This window comes from Thunnus thynnus, chromosome 7, assembly GCF_963924715.1.
Source record: "Thunnus thynnus chromosome 7, fThuThy2.1, whole genome shotgun sequence".
Taxonomy (NCBI): domain Eukaryota; kingdom Metazoa; phylum Chordata; class Actinopteri; order Scombriformes; family Scombridae; genus Thunnus; species Thunnus thynnus.
This window is the reverse complement of record NC_089523.1, coordinates 13,583,949-13,606,939: the sequence shown is the minus strand read 5'-3', so window position 1 is coordinate 13,606,939 and position 22,991 is coordinate 13,583,949. Positions and strand designations below refer to the sequence as shown.

At 41.5% G+C, this 22,991-nt stretch overlaps 1 protein-coding gene across 14 annotated transcripts in view; it reads right to left on the bottom strand.

Moving 5' to 3' along the window:
* Positions 1-22,991, bottom strand: part of mecom (MDS1 and EVI1 complex locus) — a 148,593-nt gene that overhangs the window by 122,819 nt on the left and 2,783 nt on the right. The window contains exon 1 of one of the 14 annotated variants that reach the window (XM_067594448.1): positions 16,933-17,311. The exons of the other annotated variants lie outside the window; for them this stretch is intronic. Coding sequence (XP_067450549.1) covers positions 16,933-16,969 — 37 coding nt within the window. The 5' untranslated portion in view covers positions 16,970-17,311. Of the gene's footprint in view, positions 1-16,932; positions 17,312-22,991 lie in introns of those variants that run through there. 14 annotated transcript variants of the gene reach the window in all.

Genomic DNA, 22,991 nt, shown 5'->3' with positions numbered 1-22,991 from the left:
TTGTCTGCAAACCCCTCAGTTCTAACATCCTAATACTTTCCTTCTACCTGTCTGTCTCTGTTTCACACAGATGTTTCTGCTGTTGAATGAAATCTTATTGAGGAATGAATAAAACACTCTGGATTTAGATGTGACAACTGTACATTTTTCAGATTACGCAGTGGGATTTGTTATGATGTTATAGGGCGTAAGGTTAAGGAGAACTTCTCAAATTTGACTTCAGGTGAGAACATTGCCAAAAACATGAATTACGGTTATCTTTCTAATCAGCAATGAGACAGTATGAATGTGCAACACATATATGTAAGCTTATACACATGGACAAGCACAAGCTCAGACACTCTAACCTACAAACACAGACAAAAACCCCCCAACAGCCATCTAGCATGTCCTCAGCACCTCACCTTTACTCGCCTCCCCTCTCCTACAGCTTTACTCCCATTAATCTCACACACCTCATCACAGTCCCGGCACCTCGACCCCAAAGATCTCATATCCTCCACACACCTTTACCTCCTTTCTGGGCTCAGCTTTCAGGCACAGCTCTGAAATCCCCAAACTAATAACTCCCTTGCTTGTTCTGTACCACTGGACTTGTTAACAATTCCACCTGCCACTAACTATGTGACTTCATAATCCATAATCCAATCATAATCCAAAAGTTTTGTCCTTTTTGAGATACAAAACAACGACTTGTTTGTCCTTTGTTATTTATACTTACAATTGTATTTACCTCTTCTCTGTCTTCTTATTACATGCATACTGTATGTATTTTCTATTATAATATACGATGTGCTGAAACACCTAAATACTGCCATGAATTGACTTGGCACACACACAAGAAACAAAAAAAAAAACACTGAGAAACACAGCCATCCAGGAGTTAGAAGATCAGCAGCAGACATTTGGGATAAGAGCATCTGCTTAATGCCTAAAATGTTAAAATAGATAGAAACAAATGAATGTGAGAGAGAGAAAGAAAGAAAGAAAGAAAGAAAGAAAGAAAGAAAGAAAGAAAGAAAGAAAGAAAGAAAGAAAGAAAGAAAGACAGACACAGTCAAGCAGTGAGATAGACATATCAGAAGACAGACAGACAGAGAGGCTGATTGGGCAATTAGACAAACATACAGAGACAGATCGTACCATTACACAGAGTGACTGACATGGCGGCGACTGAGACAATGGGCCCCTTCACTATACTACTGAGTGTTTATGTCCCCCGTCAGTCTGCATCACCAGCGTCCCCCTGACTGCTCCCAGCTGACTCACCAAAACACATACACAGACACAGACACACACACACACACACCTCTCTGACCTCCCAGGCTGAACTTGAACATGCACACATACTCCTGCTTTGCTTTCTGTCACATGTCAGCATATCATGTCCCACAGAGGCATGTAGGCTCTGTACTGTATGTGTCTGTGTGTGTGTTTCAGAGACAGAGAGACAGAGTGTGTGTGTGTGTGTGTGTGTGAGAGAGAGAGAGAGAGAGCAGAAGAGGATGAATGAATGAATGGGCTTCTGTTGGACTGTTCCTAATGACTTATTTAGAGATGTTGTGTTTAACGTCAGGAAACACCAGTCATGTATGCCGCCAGCAGCTGTGGTGAGGGCAGTGTGAGACTAGTAGGTCCTCATCCCCACAGCTCAATTCAACCCCCCCAAAACATTCTACCTAACCACAATTCCCCCATCTCCTGACTGGGCTATATTGATCTGGTTTACAGGTATGGAGTCAAGGGGAAGAGCCCTGATACAGAGATGAAGAAGAGGTCTTTCCTACATGCTTGAAGCTCTATTATTTCATCCTTAAATCAGTCTTCTTCAATATCTTGCTTTTTCTTATACCCCTTGTTCCCCCTCTTCCTCTCCTCATTTCCCTCCCCCTGCTTTCTGATACCAGTGCATAAAACACACCAAAAGTTTTCACTGGAGCTGGGTAATGAGGCAGACCTTTGACCTTGCCTTGATGACTTCCATACCTGTGCATGTGCAAGAATACGTGTGGTTGTGTGTGTATATGTGTGTATGTGTGTGTGTGTGTGTGTGTGTGTGTGTGTCTGCAGCTGGCGGCTGACAGCGACATGACTAATGAGGGCTCAGGACAGAAATAATAGGTGGGAATTATAACACAAAAAGGGTACAAGCGCAAAGGAAAAGGAAGAACAAATGACAGAGCAATGGACAGGAGGAGAGGAAGATAAAGAGCAGAAAACATAAGGGGAAAGAAAGGCTAAGATTCAGAGAAGAATTGAAATAATGAGAAAAGTATAGCCCATGCAGGACAGCAAGTTTGCAGTGTTTTTACACAGAAATGTTTGTTTAGCACCAGTTTTTTTAGGGGATCTTGCATGAACCTCTTTTAATTTCATCAAGAAGTGACTTGGTCTTGTATGTATGATACGGTGTAATGATGTGTAAAACTGTAGCTGCAGTCCACCAGTCAGGACTGAAGTGTTTGGACATTCGCACAGGGTTTCTGGAGAGAATTATACTCTTTTCATATTCAACTACTGTATGTCAAGTACAACTTATATAAAATATAATTTAAGTATTGCTTTTATCCCAAATGACACATTTTCTCTATAAAAAAGGGAATCACAGAGAGATTCCTGAAATCAAAAGGCTTTGAAAAAAAAAAAGTCTATCTAACATACCGTCCTGGAGCGGAAACCAGACTTTGTAGAGTAGCGCGACCTGGACAGCACATTGGGGTGTCTGGCAACACCAGCTTACAACTGTCACACACAAGGTCAGGGGTCATCATGTGTAGAAAGAGCAGAACTTCCTAATTATACATGATAAATGTAATCACACACAGGAAGCATTTCTCTCCACAATTTACAGGCTTAACCTTGTCAGATGTGCCAAGCTGGCGAGGGAATTGGAGGCAAAATGGTGTCTAGGTGTTCATATCTTTAACATTAGGGTGTTTGTTAGACTTCACATAATTTATATAAAAATACACGTGAGACTAATTCAGAGTAATAATTCACACTAAAACAAATCTTTTTTTAAGGTATTTTTGCATAGAAAAGCTGGAACACAATTAAAACCAGAGAAAACCTTTCCATCAGGCTGTGTGTTGTGATAATGATGCTATCTGGCCTAGAGAGATCTCTTCAGTGAACCCTGTGCTCCTGCTGGATCAGATCAGTGCCCATAATGGCTGACTGCAGCCAGAGGGTCTCGACCCACTGACACAAAACACGGCGCCAAGACAGAAGCGAGACAGATGGACAAATAGACAGATAGACATCCAGACAGACATCCTGTCTCGAACCACAAATAGATACAACAATTAAGTCAGGCCTGGTCATTTTCATTTCACTGACCTTCGCCCCTCACCTCCTACACATGAAAGGAGACAAATTACCACTGCCATTGGATTTGGCCAACAACTCCAATGCAGGAGAACATGTGTGAAGGCTGAGACAGTGGAAATAAATCATACCTGTATTTGATCTGTGGTGCTATAGGCGGGCTGATGATGTGACAGCTAGCATACACGCTATGTCTCCTGAACCACCAAGGGGCTGAAATGGGTCACTTGTTCTGCAGGGCCAGGCTTCTTTTCAGTGGGGTATAAATCTGGGGACAACTGTATGGGTTTTTCGTTACATGTGGGTAAACCAATGTGGGTAAACCAAGTTAGAATTTCCATTGAAAAGCCAATATTTAATGAGGGCATTGTTCAAACTAGAAGCAGCGATTCAAACAACAAATTGCAATTGTGCTCTTGTCAACAAAGTCCTATTGAAAACAAGCCTGTGGCTATAACTGTTTTTTTTGTTTTTTTTAACACAGCCTACTAGCCAGAGTTAGTAAAAGCCACCACAAAAGTAAAATACACAGACATAAATATAAAAATGAATATGATCTTCAAGGGAAAACTTGTGAAAACAGCCTTAAGCTCCAACAAGTATACATCGCGGGACTAGTGGTGAAGGTCAGTGATGAGTTAGTGACAGCTCTACTGCCATTCACAATAGATGAATCTGCAGTAAATCAAAGAAAGTATACAACATGAAGCAGATTTAGCTTGGTAACTGTCCACTTTATTTGGCATTGTTTTTCTGTGCTACTCTTAAGAAACTCTGATGCAGGTTGTGTGATAAAAGCCAGTAGAAGTAGCTTATCAGTGGTGGATTTTGGCACCATCCCTGCAACAATTTCAGCTAACCGTCAATTCAGACATGTTCTTATCACAAGAGACAGAATCCCGTCAGCTGTGTGGAATCCCTGACTACCTCTTACCAGAGAACCTTATAACTCCGCCAAACAACAATGACGTGTTTCCTCATGATTGCTTTCTACTGTGTTATACTGTATGTTCCATGTCAAAAGGCATACAATGTATATATCATTGTCTGTGTTCAGCAGTACCACTTTACAAGACGCATGCACTGTGCATACATACAACAATGCTTATTCCACAAAAACATTACCAAAATTATACAGCATCATTCTCTGGTGTCCCAAGGGAGATTACTATGCTACATCAGGAAGTGCCCTTCAAAGTTTCCACCAGTGTAATTGTACGGTTTAGGTCCAGACTTTGTTTTCTGCCTTTCAGAGCCAGCTTTAAAACCCCAGAGGTGGCTAGTCTCCAGGCTAGGCGAAATCAGAATTGCATTAACACCCAAAGAGCATTTCATCAGAGCCAGCAGGGCCCCGTGCTCCAGGACACCTGTAATAGAGTTTCCCCTCTCACTGACGCAAAAAACATTTTAACTCCTTTTGTATGGATGCTTTACATGCTCCTGCCGGCACAGAACTATGCTGCTACAGCTGATCAAATCAGGCCAAACAAATTGCATTTGTCGAGAGAAGGATCAAATGCTAGCGCCTGCAACAAACATATTAGCAGACTGATCCACGCAGAATACACTTGGCATAGTGGTAGTATTGGATTAACACAGTAACATCCAATAAGAGAAGAGGGTGTGTAGAAATACAAACTGACTCCTTTCCTCTGGTTTCCTTTGCTGCTCTGCTCCTCTGTGCACTGAGAAATTACAACAATTGTGTGCAAGTGAGAAAATGGATGGAGGAAAACACTTACATGCAAAGAAATGTATTGGATTACAGTGAATTCAGCTTAAGTGATGTTGTATGCCAATTCCAACATTGAAGGACATGGTCAGTTAGGATGAATAGATACAATTAATCTTTTAAACTACTACACCCTTGGATAACAGACATTCTGGATGGCCTTCCTCAAGTTCATCTAAAACAGTTCTTCAACAACAGCAAATCAACACTTATGTCCATTACTGTCACTATAGAATACTTGAAAACTATCAAATTCAAACATTCAGTAATGGGAAAAGGAGATATTTTTCTTGTTTGTTATTAAAATAAACAGAGCCAGAGATGTCTGGGATGAACTGGTGTGTGAAACTCCAGGGAGAGAGAGTGAGAGAGAGAAAAAAAGAGTACGGGAGAGAGAGAGAGAGAGAAAGAGAGACTAATGGGATGACTGTCTGACAGACAGGCAGGCAGATGGACAGGAACTTGGCATTAGGGAATATGACTCTGCCAGAGAGTGATCCATAAAGACTGGAGGAGGTCGAAGGGCACCCTCTCTATAATGACTCATCATCACTCAGTGGTGTCCATGCTGGGATGGCTTGTGTGTGTGTGTGTGTGTGTGTGTGTATATGTGTGTGTAAATCTGTGTCTGGGAGATTGGGCCAGTGGATCTGCTGAGAGATAGTGCAGGATAAACGACCAGTTCTGCTATTCTACTCCTCTGGGGATAAAAGAGAGATCTCCCTGTTGTTTTATCAGAGCCCTGGCCAAATACTGTCACCCACAACGTCAATTCATTCCGTCATCAAGGTTTAAAAAAAAATGTCTGAGGAAAAACACGGGTGAGAAGGTAAAAATGACATTCACTGGGTTATGAAATATGATAAATGTTGTAAAGCGTATGGAATTCCTTCTGTTAGAGGGAGACTGTGTTTGACTTCTTGGGGCTGGGTAAACACCACTGGACGGACCTTGCCAGGGCAGCAGTTCCCGTGGTAACGTGGTGGGTAGCAGAGGCGGGGCCACAGGGGAGTTGTGGCGTTTTCATGAACTGATTTTTTTTTTTTTTTTTTTTATTCACAGCCAGCCATTATTTTTACTACAGTGCAGCCCGAACTGACCACTAAAAGGGCGGCGCAGACTGCCAACACCTTGTATATGGAATTCATAAAACAATGGCTCACACTAAATTCCCCTGCTGCATTCTCAATCAAGCTTCTATGGCAATGACTGTGTCTGTGTGCATTTATGTGCGTGCATGTGCAAGGGGCCATATTTTTAGTTGTGCAGCATTGGTTGAATATCTCCATTTCTTGGCGGCTGACAGCCTGTTTGTCATCCACTCCACAACCAAGAACTGACCTTCAGCAGCATAACTACCTTTATCCTGCCATACCTCTCCTCTCCTCTCCCCGCCCTTCTTCCCTACATCTCCATTGCCTCTCTCACCCTCTATCTCGCTCAACCCCTCTACTTCTCCGTCACTTTTTGCTCTCTCCCTTCTGCAGCCTTTGTCATTGATCGCTGATGCGATTGGCTGCCTCCATGCTCAGTAATGACCTGCCCTGGTAACCAGCCGGCTGCTCCGCTCGGCCCCTCGTAGATTGAACTGTCAGATGGCAGCGATTAATGGCTGGGCAGAAAGACACAGACTCACACCTGCAATGTCCCACCTTGCACTGCCCTGCCAATGCTCTGTCCCATCCCTGCTCAGCCCACACAGGTACATATTAATATGTATGAGTGAGTTGTGTCCAAATTTCTTGTAAGGATGGATAAATATTCAAACATGTGTAGGTGCGTGTGTTTATGGGCACATATAAATCTTTACTCATACATGTATTACTACCCCTGAGGGTATGCATGCATTCTGGCCGGCTGCAGTGGCTGATGGGAAGGGTATAGTGAGACGTTGTGTCAGATGGGCTAAAGGGAGAAAGGACTGTAAAAAAGTCAATCAATACAAATGATGATGAAAATGTAGAGTCATGCTAGCAGCTCTTTGAGACTGTACTTAGGCACAGCAGTGCTTTGAGCGAAATGCTAATGTCATCATGCTAACATGCTTACAATGTCAATGCTATCATGCTGATGCAAAGCAGGTATAATATTTACCATGATCTCAGTTGAGCTTATTAGCATACTGACATTTACTAAGAGCCCCTACACACAAAGTACAGCTGAGGCTGATGGGAATGTCATTAGTTTTGCAAGTATTGAACAAATAAAAATTGTGACCTGATGGTGGCAATACGTGAAAAGGAGTCAAAGTGATGATAATTCATCCTGAAGGGGGCATGGATGTGTGTTCTACATTTCATGGTAATCTATCCAATAGTTGTTGAGACATTTCACTAAAAAGCACAAATGTTAGCATTATGGTGGTGCTAGAGGAAAAGTCAGGGGATCGCCAAAGTCAGTAGGCTTCATCCTATGGAAACTGTGAAAATTCTCATGGCAATCTGTAGTTATAACTATAGTAGATAATTCAGACTAAAGTGGTAAACCAACCAACCAAAACCAACAGAAAGACTGACATTGCCACATTGAGTGAGAAGTACAAAACTTACAACACTTTTAGAACCTTGGGAATATCAAATGAGGAAATAACTGAACAGTTTTCTCCATTACTTAAATGACAGCATGTTATCTTTATTCATCTGCTTTGCTATACTTTGCTGCCCCCTGCTCTTCTTTATTACTATATTAGTTATGATTGCACCCGTAATCATTCACTTATTCTACTGTTCGCACTTAAGTGACTCTGCACAAGCGAATCAGAATGCCTAAAATGCTAACATATGTTATTTCCTAGAACAGAGATGAGTGGGGTGTTTGGTCTGGTCTCGCTCTGTCTGTCTGTTGAGCTGAGTGCTGCAGGCCCACGCGGCTGTCCCGTGTTGTACTTGGCTGGCCGTCTGCTAACTGTCAGCGCAGTATCTCCTTACACTGATGAATGGGAAGTTTCCAGACCTTTCCCAAAGCTTTCATTCCCTTGTTCCAACGCTTCATCCAGAGGAATGGCCGAGAAAACAAGGGCTCCTCCGCCTGCCCACTGGCCTCCCTCAAGGGGAGCGCCAATGCCGAGACGGGCATAGAGGCTAAATTTAAAATGCACTCTCCAAAAAGGGGAGAGAGAGACGGAGGGAGGGAGGGAGAAAGAGAGAGAGAGAGAGAGAGGGAGAGGGAGAGGGAGAGAGAGTGCGAGAGAGGGAAGTGAAAGAGATGTAGACAAAACACAGAGGAAGAAAGACAAATGAGAAACACAAAAAATGTGTTGGGAGAGAAAGAGAAACAAAGTGAAAGAGAGAAAAAAAAAGAGGTCGACAGAAGATGGAGGGAGCATAATCCTCTGAACAGTGAACATGTGAATATCAGGCCAGTAGGGGTTTGGCGTGGTGTGTGAAACGGAGATAAAATCGATTAGCTTGTCCACTGACCCAGTGAGCAGCGGGGCCCCCCATTGCCCCAGTCCTGCCACAGCCCTGACAGAGACGTCCAGGCCCCAAGGCCCCGAGGGGTCCCTTCTGGACACTGAGGTGAACAAAGTGGTGCCCTCCTGTCAAACTAAAGCCCTCAAGCACCAGCAAAACAACAAACCATGCTGCAATGCTTCACTGCCTTCTGATTCCACAGGAGACAGAAAAGATGTAGTGTGGGCTGCAGAAAGAGGACACTGTGTGCAAGAACTGAAAACACAGAACTATTGTACTTACTTGAAGGAGAATCTCATCAATTAGTCATTAATTTCAGCCAGATGAAAACAACTCAGTTTTATGAGAATAAAATATTAATGTTTTCTCTTTGGCTCTTTTAATAAAAGTGTTTTAATATTTCGTTCTCCTGCCTCATGTCTCACAAAAAAGAAAGTTGACAGTAGAAGTAAGCTGTTATTAAAGTAAATATGATCAGATACTGCATACTGGTAGTGTATAGAGGTTATAAAAAATAATAAATGTTATATATAAAAAATAATAAATGTTATTTATATAAAACATTTCATAAAATGCTTCACAAGGCAGTAAAAAAAGTGTTTGATTTCTGACTCATACTCAACTATAAATATCTCAGTATGTACCCACTCTGATATTTTTGTTGATTTAAAACTCTTGGAAAGAAGCATCTTATTCTTTTTTAGGGAAAAAAAGTAAACAGAACATGAATAGGGCAGTGCAAAGAATTTCTAGAAGTCATCTCCTCCACCCATCATGTTCTGTCAACCAAATAAAAACACAACAAATTTACTTTTTTATTTTGGAGACACCACCAGTTTGTTATCAATATAGTAATTCCATAAATTACCAGGTATTTCTCAGCACTGGCTGGACAAACAACCACCTGTTGACAGGCCCTGAAAACTCACCCTATCGTTTTATCGCCTTGTTTTCCTCACATGATATCCTCAGTCAGATCACTGGGTGAGGAGCACCTCTTTGATTCCTGGCTCATTGTAGTGTATCTGACCCTGCAGGTCACCGAGTGGAAAGAAGTGGATGTGTCACCACTAAGCTCTTCTCCGTGTTAGAATAATATTTCTATGGTGCTTTTAGGATGCTAACGCTAATCAAAACAGGACATCCTGAGGAGGGCCGTGCTCTCTCTTCCCTGGCCCCGCTCACCGGCCGCTTTATGTTTTTGTGTTTGTGGAGGAGCGACAATCCCAGGAAGCTGTGAGAAAGGTTCATCAAAGCTCCGAGCGGGGGGCCCCGGCTGCAGGATCGCTGGAATGCGGCGTGGAAAGGAATCTCTACTGTCCTATTGTTCCCTTGTTTCCTCGGTCTCATCACACGCCGGCACATCCAGTTCACTTACAGGTAAGCAGCGCTAATCAGTCTTGCATTCCTTTCCACGGCCGCATTCTTTCCTCTGCTGCGACCCTGGCTGACCAACAACACACGTGCACACACAGAGGGTGCACAGCTTAAGCAGACGCACAGATACACGGAGGGGAAGTCATCAAGACAGATCTCCGAGGACAGGGACTTGGTGTTTCCTTTTCTCAGACAAGGGATTGGGAGTGGAACAGTGAGGTGAACATTGCTGGTGCGTACCTCCCTAAGAGTGGAAAGATGACTTATCTCGTAACGACTGGGTCCAGGGAACTCAGAGGTGCTTGATGATGTCCTGATCCATCCCAAGAAAAATTAAGAAGAATTGTGAGAGACACAACATTTAGCATTACAAAATGCTACAAACTATTTATTTGAGGTTCCTTGATGTAAAACTGCTTCACAAATGAACAAATAAAAAAGTAAGTTCTATGAAAATGAACAACCACAGAAATTTAATTGAATTGAATATTTCTAAACCTTAGTGTCCCTACAGTGCCTTTAATGATGTATTCACAGCTTGTCATGACTTTTCCTCTTTGTGCCTCCCATTGTAACCATCACTATTTCAGCACTTCAACACAGGCAAGACAGCTGCTATCAAATTCAATCAGGTGAATGTGGTGCAGCACAAACTTCATCAGGAAGGCCCCCGGCTTTGATCACATCTCCTCCCCTCATCTCTCCCGTCCTGCAGGGGTGAAGGGTCACCCCTTAATGAGCTTCGGGCTGGAGAGTGGGGGGGCTTGTTGTGGCAGAGATGAAAGGTGTACAGGAGTCACGTACACATAGCACACAAACACGTAAATGTACACACCTGACTACTCTGCCCTGTGCTGTCCTCCCTCCTCAGCTACAGATGGGCAAGACTTGATGCCCAATTTTGCCCTTGTTAACCAGACATGACTATCTTCCTTTCCATCCATCCCTCCCTCCCTCCCTCCCTCCCTCCTTCCATCCCTCAGGCCAGCCTGCTCCACCCAGGGAGATCCCCGAGCAGTGCTGGAACACACTGTTACACCACGTTCACAAAGCAATTGTTGGATAATTCCTGTTTATAACTATGTGCTCCCTCCAGTGTGTTAAGGAAGGGGGGAGTGGAGGGGGGGGGGCTTTAATCACTGTCATGTTCCATGCCAGTGATTAAAATTTAAAGCAGTGTCCACGAGCAAACACATGCCACTTTAACATACCTGCCAGTACAAGATAATTGAGATATTTGTCATTTATTTTAAAAGAAATTTGGTGATATCCAAAAGTAATTAAAGGACACTAAATATGGGAAACTGGGATGCAGGGTTACTGGGTAAGAAATAAGCGATACAGTAAATGGTGTTAATTAGAGATACATAAAAGAAAACATTGTTGACAAGACTTCCTCAACATCCTACATGTTTAAAAGAAAGCTGTGTTATGATCATACTGTAACTTGGAGACTGTTAGCAAAATACATGTCAACATTATGTTGTCTATAGTAAAGTGCAGGACACAAAGATTGGCAGCCGGCATGAAGTCATATCAAGCCTCTTGTTTAGTCTTCCTCCCAATAAAAGCACTCAACAATGTAGTAAAGTGACTTCGGGTAGTTAGCTGATGTGAGACATGAGGCCAGAGTGTCGGGCCCTGTTCCTACCACCTGCTCCAGGTAATTGATTTGAGTATAAAATGATTGAGTTTCTTTAATTAGCTAACAGACATCTTTTTTTTTTTTTTCCCGAGCACGCCAAGGAGTGCTAACTTCACACCACCTCATTAATAGACCGGGCGAACCGCACCATCAGCAATCTGTTGACATTATAACTCCTCAGACATCATAACGACACACAAATCAGTTTGATGTCTGGGTTAACTTTTCAACTCAGCAAAATGCCATTTATCTCAGACCAATATGTGATGAGAAAATGGCGGCATGTCACACATTTGACAACTGCGCTGTATACTCTGCAGAGTGCCTTTGTTTTGTGCATACACACTAAAACTTGCACGCACACACTCAGCCCGACCAAATAAGCACATACACACATGCTCACCTCCCTTCCAAACACACACACACACACAGACACACACACACACACACGCACACACACACACACACACACACACAATCTATAAAAATATGCTTAGCTTGGGACTGCTCTGTTGATAATGACCTCAGCCTTGGCACCGTACTGGGCAAGACCAGACTGCCGACAGACTGGAGGCTTTTGTGTGGACTCCCTATCTCTAACTCCATGACCTTTAGGAGGGAGAAGAAAGCAGAAATGCCTTTTTTTATTTAGAAGGGGTAAGGCTCACTCATTGTTCTGTGTTGGTACGGTTTCCCAGTGGTAAACACACAGCGGTTCCCAGGCTTGACATGTTGCTGCACACCCCCCTCCCACCCTCCCTCCCTCCCTCCATCCATCCCTTGGTGTTCCCACACTGCCCTGTCTGGGTCTCTGCACCAAAGCACCCCCCCACCTAAACAACAACACACACACACACACACACACACATGCACACCACCACCACCAATAACATACAAACATTACTGCTATTCCCATAAGCGCAACACACAATGACAGTACAACCACTTGCTTTTTTCACCTGCCACCAGAGCATCATTAAAAAACTAATGCTTGTCTGTGTGCTTTTATACATTATGAAATTCCTCACATACATTATGGACTGAGATGGGGGAGAAAAGGGAGCGCAGTTGGAAAAGAGGGAGTAGAGACAGCAGCCCCTGGGGCTGGGCCGCCATGTCAGGGCCTGAGTGGGGACCTATGATGAGGCCTGGAAGCTCCCTAGTTGCTTGGGACAGGGGCCATCCTTCAAGCGGGTGACAACAGTGCATAAACAAACCACTAACCTCGTCAGCTCTCTGTTTACAGCCCTGAGACCTAGTCCTGGACGACTCATTAACATCAGAGACCTTCCAAAAGAGCCATTTTCTGAGAGAGGGAGGGAGAGAGAAAGCCTCCTCCCATCGTACGCGAGGAGGAAAGTGGACAACATGTCAGACAGACGGGGGCGTTGATAGATGAGTGGGCCTGGGTCATAGTCAACCTGCCCCCACGCCACCCCCATAACCACCAACACACACACAGACAGACACGCACGCATGCACACACACACTTGTACCTCAGAACCCATAAAGGCTGCATGGGTGTGAGATTGTGTGTGTGTATGCAATATGCTTTACACCTGGTCTGACAAGCATTCCTATTATAGGCTACTATAACAAGCAGAAATGCTGTGCTGCATGTTCATAAATGTGCTTGTTCACTGCTTTACACCTCTGTGGACAGATCACATAATTGTTACACATCCATGACTTTGAAGTAGAAATATTTAGCCTCTCTAATGCAACTGACAGAAACCTTTTACACCTATTCACACAACAGGTATTTCATGTCTACAAGTGCAAGTGTTTCTTCAAGTTCAATGGGCATTTCACACACAAACGTTCATCTAAAGCAAACACAGACTGGACAAAAAAAAAATCATGAGCAAGTTATTGAATGTTGCACTGAGGCCTAAAAATAAATAACAGATATTTTTAAAAAATTGGACCTGCCAGTGATGTGAAGTAATTACTTTTGTTTCCAATTTAAATCAACTCGTTTTGGGATTGTTTATGGAGAACTTGACTGTAGTCATCTGCCCTGATTTGTTTTATTATGTGCCTCTTTTCATTAACTCGTGGTAGTAGACCTGTGAGTTGTCATACTGGGCCTAATGCAAGAAAAAGTACAACTTTAAAACAAATGATTGTGTTTGACTGAATCACTGAATGGTAATTTATGCGCATCAGAAGTTCAAAGCAACGATTAACATAAGCGCAAGAACACGTAGAGGAGTAACCTCTGCCATGGGCCCCAATGATTCTTGACCCAGTCCATTACTGAAGGAGATATGGGACATTTGTATACGGAGCTTTGGCACCAAGCGGAGCGCAGGCAAAGAGCGCCGCTTCGGGACAACAAGGGCTGTTTAATGGGGTCTCTATTTCACTTTCCTCGCGCCGGCCCGCTCCCTCTCACCTTTTAAATGGGCCGATCTATTAACCGTTTTAATGAGCTCCGCCAGACAAACGCGAGATGCATGGCCCATTGCACAATGTGAGGACGACGACGCACTTCTCAGCTCCGGAGAGGAGAGGCGCTGACAGACTGCGAGACACCGAGGCGCGCGAGGCCTGCCTCTCTCTCCCTCTCCCTCTCTCTCTCTCTCTCTCTCTCTCTCTCTCTCTCTCTCTCCCCCCCTCTCACACGCACGCGCCCACGCAACTTCTCGCGTGCCAATAAGGGCGTCAATTTGTAAGATATGCATTTAAAAAGTGACAGCCTATGACTGGAGACATGAGGATCAATGAGTGATGACTGACAAAATATTGTGTTAAATGTGAAAAATGATTATCAAGTGCACACGTGTGTGCCTTGGGACACAAACTGCTTTTGAACGCTCCATTGCTACTTGTTTAGCTTCCAAATAATATTCACGGAACTTTTCCTTCATGTCTATATTTTTCCAGAATGTAGATTTACATGCTAGAGGTCTGTAAATCCCCAAATTCCTCTAATTTGGTCATACGAGATTAATCATCATTTTGATTATTTCTAACAAATTATCAAAGACATCAAAACACCTAATCATGGGATTTTATTGAGACACAAATACGCTAAGTGGACCTTTAATTAGGTCTACAACAAGCTAGTTTGGATCATCCGCCCCCCCTCCCCATTTTGGATCACCCCCTCCCCAATCTTTCTGTAGCCCACAATTCACCACGGGGTGCGGCCTGCACGCCTTGTCTATACTTAGTTGGGAAGCAAAAGCGAGTTTTTGTGGCACACCACATTACATCTGGACGCGCGGACTAATCAGTCAGCCTCCATCAATCACTCTTACGTTTACCACCTCTCCATCACCCCCTCTATTACATCCACCCCCTTTTTTATCACAAGACTGCTCTGCAAGGAGGCCCCGTACATGCCCGTTTTAACACGACTTCTCCGGACAGGCAGGAGGCACACACTGAACGCATTTACCAGCAGAGCCCTTATGAGGGGTCTGGGAATTTAAATATTCACTGTTGACACTGTGCAGACCTGGCTGGGGGCCAGAGCGGGCCCGCTCCTCCGGGGACACAGAACATTCTCCCATTCTCACTTAAGATGTAGAAAGCCTCCTCTTCCAACTCCAGAATAATAATAATGATCTTTAAATACAGGACCAACTTTCCTTCCAATATTCTCAGAATGACTTTAATTGTTTGCAAATAAGGAGGGAGGTTGGTGTGGTTGTTGCCTGTTCCCCTTTGAGTGCGTTTCTATGCACAGTAATAAAAAACTGTATTCTAAAAAAAAAATGAAAAAGAAATGAGAAAAAAAGAAAAAAAAAGTGTTGTGTTTCACTGTCAAGAGAGACCTGGAAGAACGCTACAAAGAAAAACAAATGTTGTCTCTCCTGTTGATGATGATGATGATGATGATAATGATGGTGGTGTGTGTGTGTGCACCTTTATCCTTACTGCATATCACAATATTTTCTAAATATTTACAGGATCACATTAAAATAGTAATATACACTTGATATGTTTATTGAACTTCATCCGGACGTCGGTATTATATTGTATTAAATAGTAACCGTTAACTGACCACATGTAATAACTTCTCCACAGCCTGCTGCTTATTAGCTTTCACTGTCTAAATCATTTTAGACGTACAGTATGTTGCAGCTACACAATATTGTTTTATTCAGTTTATTTAGCTGTACATAAACTAAATACAGGTCTGTATTCAAAACACGATGTAAACATTGGAGCTGACTGAAACTCATGAAAATCATAACCTCCTTTATATAAAATCATGCAACCACCAAAATATCGAAGGCCTGAACTATTACACTGCTGACTTTCTTGTTTTGAACCCTCTCCTTAGTTTTCTCCAAATACTAATACTACCACTAATAATAATAATAATAATAAATCCTTATTGCAATTCTATATCAGTGGTGCGCTGTTTACAGTTCCTCAACAATTAAAAGTAAGAGTCAAACCCCAAATAAAAGGCAACACAGCACAGAATTTACTAAACACTAATAGAAAATGTAACTATAACATGTGGACTAGAGCTTGATTGAAACAGCTTTAGAAAAAAAAAAGATATAATCCTTGATAATTTATTGAAGCAAATCAATGCATGAATAACTATATCCATCATCTCCTTGCATAAATTCTTATAGTTGATTGCGTCCACGTAATTAAATCGATTTGATGACAAGAGCGTTTCAATAATACACTCGGTTTAATCAACCTCATTGAATATTTTGATTAATCATTTTATTCTAAATTAATTTTTAACAGTGGAGTAAGAAGCTTGCGTCCTGCAATAATCAAATTACACGAAACCAAAAGTCTGTAAACTGTAACAATCGCATCAAAAGACTTAAAACATCAAACAAGTAGGCTTTTTTTTTTTTTCAAAGAGCCATATAATTTAACAATCAGCACACATTACTTATTGATAAGAATTAACTGCATGACTCACATTCACAAACAGGATTAAACAAGATCTCCTTTACTGAAACATTTACCATGCCTGTCTAAATCCTCGTTTTCTCCTTATTTCTCTCCTTCAACCTGCCATTTCCAAGTTGCTCCCCGAAAATTGAAGTGACCAGCAGCCCACAGCAGCAGTGTGCAGCGATTGCAATACAACTGCCGATGCACAGGACATGGGATTTTTTAACCTACCGTACACTACAGCGCCCACTACATGCAACGAGCGATTCCAATACTGGAGCGGACGCCTCGCAGAAAGTTCCCCCATCGCTCCCTCAACTTTAAAGTTTAGACTTTTCGTGTGACAGCGCTGAGTTTTTTTCTTTTTTTTTTTACACTCGCGACAACATCACCGTTTTGTCACTCTTTACAAGTGAAAGTGAGGATTATGGATTTCTGATGGAAATGAAATCGCAACAGAAACTATTAATAGACGCAGTGATAACAGCGACAGTCTATAGGTATATAAGATGGCATGTTTTAAAAGGAAAAAAAAAAGAAAGGGATGTTGCACCTACTCGTGGCCAGTTTCCGTGCCCTGCCTTTGGACCTCATGGTGCCAGTCTCTCGGCGTGGGTTTGTTTGGATTTTTTCTTGGATCTTTTTTCCTCCTTTTTGTTTTTTCTCTGTCCTTTTTCTCTGGGTTTCTCAATCCAAACGCGCTATCTCTCCAGCATTGTCAGTCTGGACACCTTCGCACATGCGCACAGTCCCAAATCTGCCGGCAGCAAGTGCCAGAAAAAGTTTGGGACGATTTATCACTTTGATATTAACCTGATCTGGTCAAGATGGGTGAATCGTGGACATCTCCTTTTTCGTGTTAGATTTTCAAACGATCGCTGAGAGAGAGAGAGAGAGAGGGAGAGAGAGAGAGAGAGAGAGAGGGGCACACTGCAAAAAAAGAAAAAAAAAAAAGTCCAATGCTGTTGTTGCCTCAGATTCAGTCGTGTTTTGTGGTTTATTAAACACGTGAGAAAACTTTGTGATTGAGATGCTCCCGGCTCAGTATTGACTTGTTTCAGGAGTTTTCTCGAGACAAAAGCCATCTTAAAATAAAGCAGGAAAAGGCAACACACTACAGAATTATTCAGATTAAAGAAAACTCTACAAACCAAAATGACATGCTCTACGTTATGCAATAGATAGAGACTGTCATTTTTAAATAAAATGAAGTTTTTTTAGGTTGATCACGAAATGAAATTCTCTGTTAATATGGATATTTTTTGCAGTGCATTCAGCACCCCGGATCCACCGAGTGCTGAAGACATTAATTATAACGATTCTTATTCTCAATCCTTACTGCGCACCTATTCTCTTCAAATGAAGTCACATTAATCAATGTTCACTTAAATTACCAACGCTGGGTGTAGTCATTAAAGGTTTTTATATTTTAATTGTGTTTTTACTATTATACCGAGCACTGGAAAATGAATGAAAAACTCCCCCCCCCCTTCTTCCCCCCCTCCCTCTCTCGCTTGGGCACCCGACTGACAGCTCTAATATGAGAGTGCCCAGGTTTTCTCTCTCTCTCTCTCTCTCTTTGTGCTGACAATTATTAATATGTTAAGTGCTTAGTATTAATGCCCGTTTGAGACGTTTCTGTTGCAGTGCGTACATTTCATCACTTGGTAATTGCTGAAGGCTCGAAACGGATGTTTTCACTTGAATTCACTTGGAAGGAGAACGGCTCCATCAAGAAAGAAAAGAAAAAAAAAAAGACTTTTGTCCAAACCTTCATCTCAGCGGGTGGAATAATGTTTGAATCAACTTTTTTCGCTCTGGATTTTAAGAAAAAGGCCACACTCATAAATGCATGCCATCCAGGCACTAAAAGTCAATAAAATCATTGCATGTCTGCTGTTATCACATAAACATTTTATAAAGGCATATTTAGATACTGAGTCATATATCAGAGAAATAGAGTGCCAGCCACATACAAAAAAAAAAAAAAAAAAAAAAAAAAAAAGCAGCAAATCATGTTTTGTTACCATCTACCTAAAGAAACCATTCTTATGGGGAAAAAAACTGTAAAGACATCACCCACACACCAGTCCACGCGTGCATATCATAAAGGTGTTGCATATTTGTTCCCAAATAGAGACAGCGTATAATTAAGGTAATTGGCAATTAATTAGATCCGCATGAGATCATGCTGACCTTGCAGATGAACTCTTTAATGGGTTGTGAACTCGTGCTATCGATTCCATAGTGTGTTGAAACTGATTGAAGTCGTGACATCATGCCATGTCACGGGGGGAAAAATCGACTATAAGGGCAGACCAAAACCAAAGCATGCCATATGGTAATAGCCTATAGGCAAGGCCAATTTTAACGTAGATAAAAACTCTCCCGCTCACTCTCTCTTTCTGCACTGTGAGCAATTAGAAAACCATACCGACCACACTGATCTCCAATGTATTACTGCACGATTTTAATCATCTCTGAGAAAAAGCATGCGTCGAGTTTCTGTGCAGAGTGGCAAATGAAAAATATATAAGATGTAATTTCTGCACAATAGGGCAAACAACAGCCCAATAGTTTTGTGTGCCACTTATTCACACAGGGATTTTCTCATCAAGTTGACAGTTTTAAGACGTGTCCAAAAAGTAGACTAAACTAAACTAAACTAAACTAAACTGGGACATCCTAAATTCGTTATTTCTCATTTAAATAGCCTAGTAAAGAGAGGTTAACACTGATACTTTATTGTGGTTGTACCTCACTCTACCTCTACTGTAATGACATAAATGGTGCTATTAAGTGGGTTGCGCCTATACACCGTGTCTGGAGGGTAGCGCGCAGCGCGTAAGCACGTACGCGCGCACACACACACACGCGCGCGCACGCTCACACACACACACACACACACACACACACACACACACACACACACACACACACACACACACACACCCAAGAGCTTCAGGCGGCGCGCTCAATTAGCCTAAATGGAAACAGTTTTCATTCACCGCAATAACTCACTCTTCCTTGGTCTCTTCTCTCCTGTGAAGCACTCTCTCTATACATATTTTATTATGATACGCTGAACCCGGTGGCAGGGCGGAGCGGCGCAGAGATCCCCGCAGCCCCGTGGGTTGTAATTATTAGAAATTAATTGGGTTCGAGCCCCCCACAGTTGCAAGTATAAACTAAAAGATTGCCTCACTTCTGCTCTTTGATGCACATTCAAATATCGGTTTAAAAAAACGAGTCAAATTCAATATTGTTTAAAATGTAAAAAGCTTCATTAAACACAAATGCTCTGATAGATTTTGCTGTATTACAGTAATAGCGGATTCAGCTGTTAAGGGGTTAAAAAATAACATAATCTGTAGGCTATTGGGGGCTGTAGAGGCAGACTAAAAGTGAAAAGGGGGCCTCCGGCACAAGGAAATTACCAGCGCCCGCGTGACCTTTGAGCAAGGTAATCAATCAAGTGATCAACAGAGATATTTATCACTGCTTTGTCTAGCCAAACGTGTTTAATAAAACAAAATAAAAGATGTAAAATTAGGATGTTTATATTCTGTGATGTTAACTTAGTTAATGCATACCTAGAATAATTCAAAACAACAGACATCCAATCAGAAATCTTTCATTTGACCTTCCGTTTAAGGTACAAATAGGGTAGGCCTACATTTAATAATAATAATAATAATAATAATAACCATCATAAATCATAACAATAATAATAAAAAAGAGACAGACATATACAGTAATTATTAATAAGGTTTCTCATGCAATAAAAAAGGCCCAATTGTATAGGCCCACATTTTATCTATTTGAATTTTAGCCATTTCTACTGCTTTGCTGTCCTACTGAATTTTAGACAAATATTAAGAACATATGGTCAGCTTTACTTTTACAATTTATTTAGACTATTTATCATATCTAGGCCTATCTGGTAAATATAATATTGCAATGATTTCTTGCTCTTCCTGCTTTTTGTTGTAGTGTGAAAATCTGAAACGTTTTATTTGACACAGTGCGTGCTGCCCCTGTGTGGAGAATTATCGACCCAATCAAAAGCAGTGAAAGCTTCCACTGAACAGCTAATGCAATGAAATCATATCTGACGGAGAAAGGCTCCCTCTTGATATTATTCCTAATACAATAAAAAGAAGTACTTTTACAGCAGACAACATGAAACAAAAAGACTAAAAGAGGAAGTACTGACAAACCAAATCTTCAACATATAGGCTACATTTGATTTAATTTATTAGATGTAATTGTATTTTGTCTTTTCAACATCAGATTAATAAAAATAAGAACGACCCCGAAGTGAATAAAAACGCCTTGTCAATTTCAAAGCAAATGGTTCCTAAATGTTAAACCAAAAATGAATAAATAAATAATAAAGACATAAAACACTAATAACTTTTATAGCCACGAGATTTTTAAAGATAATTTCAAAATCAAAAAACGTGCAACGATCGGAAGAAAAATCAAGCACATAAACCTAATGTTCATTTTTTGTGGAAATTAGACATGAGTTTACAAAATCCTGTGACATTAATGCATTTTTGTATCATTTGGTGTAATGCTGTTTTTCCTATGACGAATTCAAATAATTTAGACCCACATTTCTGTAAATTCTATATCACACTTAATGAGGTCATAATTATTCTGTCGAAACACCAACGCAGTGTAATGTTGTTCAGCAGAAATGTGGTCTTTTTTTAATCTTCTTTTTTTTTACTCGCAAAAACAAAAATCTGTGAGGTCTATTCTAAGATATCTTACTTTTATTTGCGGATGGTTGAATAAGGCGACAGAGGACTATAGTTTTTCCAACACAGCCAAGCCACAAAACTATTTAAACAATGTTTATTTGCATTTTTCCACATAGTAAAAATCAGAAAGATCGTTAAACACGAAGCAACGAGACCGCTTAATGTGATACGGTTCTTAATCAGTGCTTGCTCTGCTTATTGCATGAGGTTGAGTCCATGTGAAAAGACGAGCTTGTTGTTGGAAATTCTTTATACTATACCGCCCTCTAGTGGATATTATCATTCAGTGTTTGAGATTTACTGTGGAAACGATTAGAGCGACATTGTGATGAGTTTTGTAGTCAAGCAGTATTCAAACTTCAGTCGAAGTAATCCTATCAAGATGAATCAACAGACAGTTGTCCAAGCAACACCCGAAAGAAGATCGGTGACGCAGCCTTTGTCAATTACGCCCCCAAACTATGGAATACACTGCCAATAGATATCAGGGAAGCCAGCTGGCTAGATACTTTCAAAAGAAAGCTTAAAACCTCTCTTAACCCAAGCATTGAAATAGCTTTGCACTTGCTCTCTGCTGCACTTTTAAAATATTATATTTTAATTATACATTCTATGCTTTAACTTGTTCTTATCATATTTTATTATTACTTTTAATTGTATTTTCCATCTTATGTTACATCAATGTTTTTTTCTTTTTTCTACATGCTTTTATGTTCTTTTATGTCCTTGTCATGTAATTTTTGTTGTAAAGCACTTTGAGCTGCATTTCTTGTATGAAAGGAGCTATACAAATAAAGTTATCATTATTATTATCATCATTATTAATCATGCAGCCACATTGTGAATCCCCATGTTATCACTGTATGTAGTACAAGCAGGCCTAACTGATTTGCTGTGGGTTTCATCATTTTAAGACCTGGTGTGGATCAAATGAATAAACTCAGAAGGCAACATGTGAATGATTAATGACCAGTCCTGACTTGTACTGAAGTAAAGTGCATTTTAACAACCGCTTCTGGACTCAGTATCCAGTATGGGAGACAGATTACGATGCGCCCCTGAGACAATTTGTGAAAGTAGTATTGATAAGGGCTGGTGTTGGCCATGGACATATTTATCTCTAAGGGCTGCTTGATGAGAGGATCTTACCTACACGCGCACACAAACACACACACACACACACACGCATGTCTCATGATACAAACTCATCCCCATCAATTTCATGTGATGTTCCCGTTGCTCCCGTCCCGTCAACAGAGAGATGTGACATGTAATCAATGGGATGGTCAATCAGGTTTATTTATCACCATTTCCAGTAACAGCACACAACGGGATCCTTGTCAAGTTCCCGGTTGCAGGGCAATTAAAGAAACATACAGATGGATGGGATGCTTAGGACACATAGAGAGATAACCAGTCAATAACATGTAAGTAGCCTGCAGTTGACTGCTTACAGCCCAGCTCCTTTGAACTTGAAACAGACAGATAGAAATCAACACTTTGTGCATTTTCAGTATACATACAGGCTAAATTTAGAGGCTCCCCAGGATACGAGATAATCCTTATCAATGTCTCTGCCACTGAAGCCCTCAGAGATATCAATCAACAGGGTTAGTCCCGTACTGTGATATTCCTGCACTGCACTCCTCTCTACGAAAATCTGAGGGGAAGCTGGAAGACCACATGCTGTCTCACTTGGACTGACACTACCATGATCCTCCATCAGACCCCTTCTCCAGGAAAGAGGCTGACAACTAGAGCCATGTTCTGTCCGCATAAGGACTGGTTAGCGAACAGGAGAAGTCACTTCTGAGAGTGTACAAACCTATACAGTTTGGGAGCAT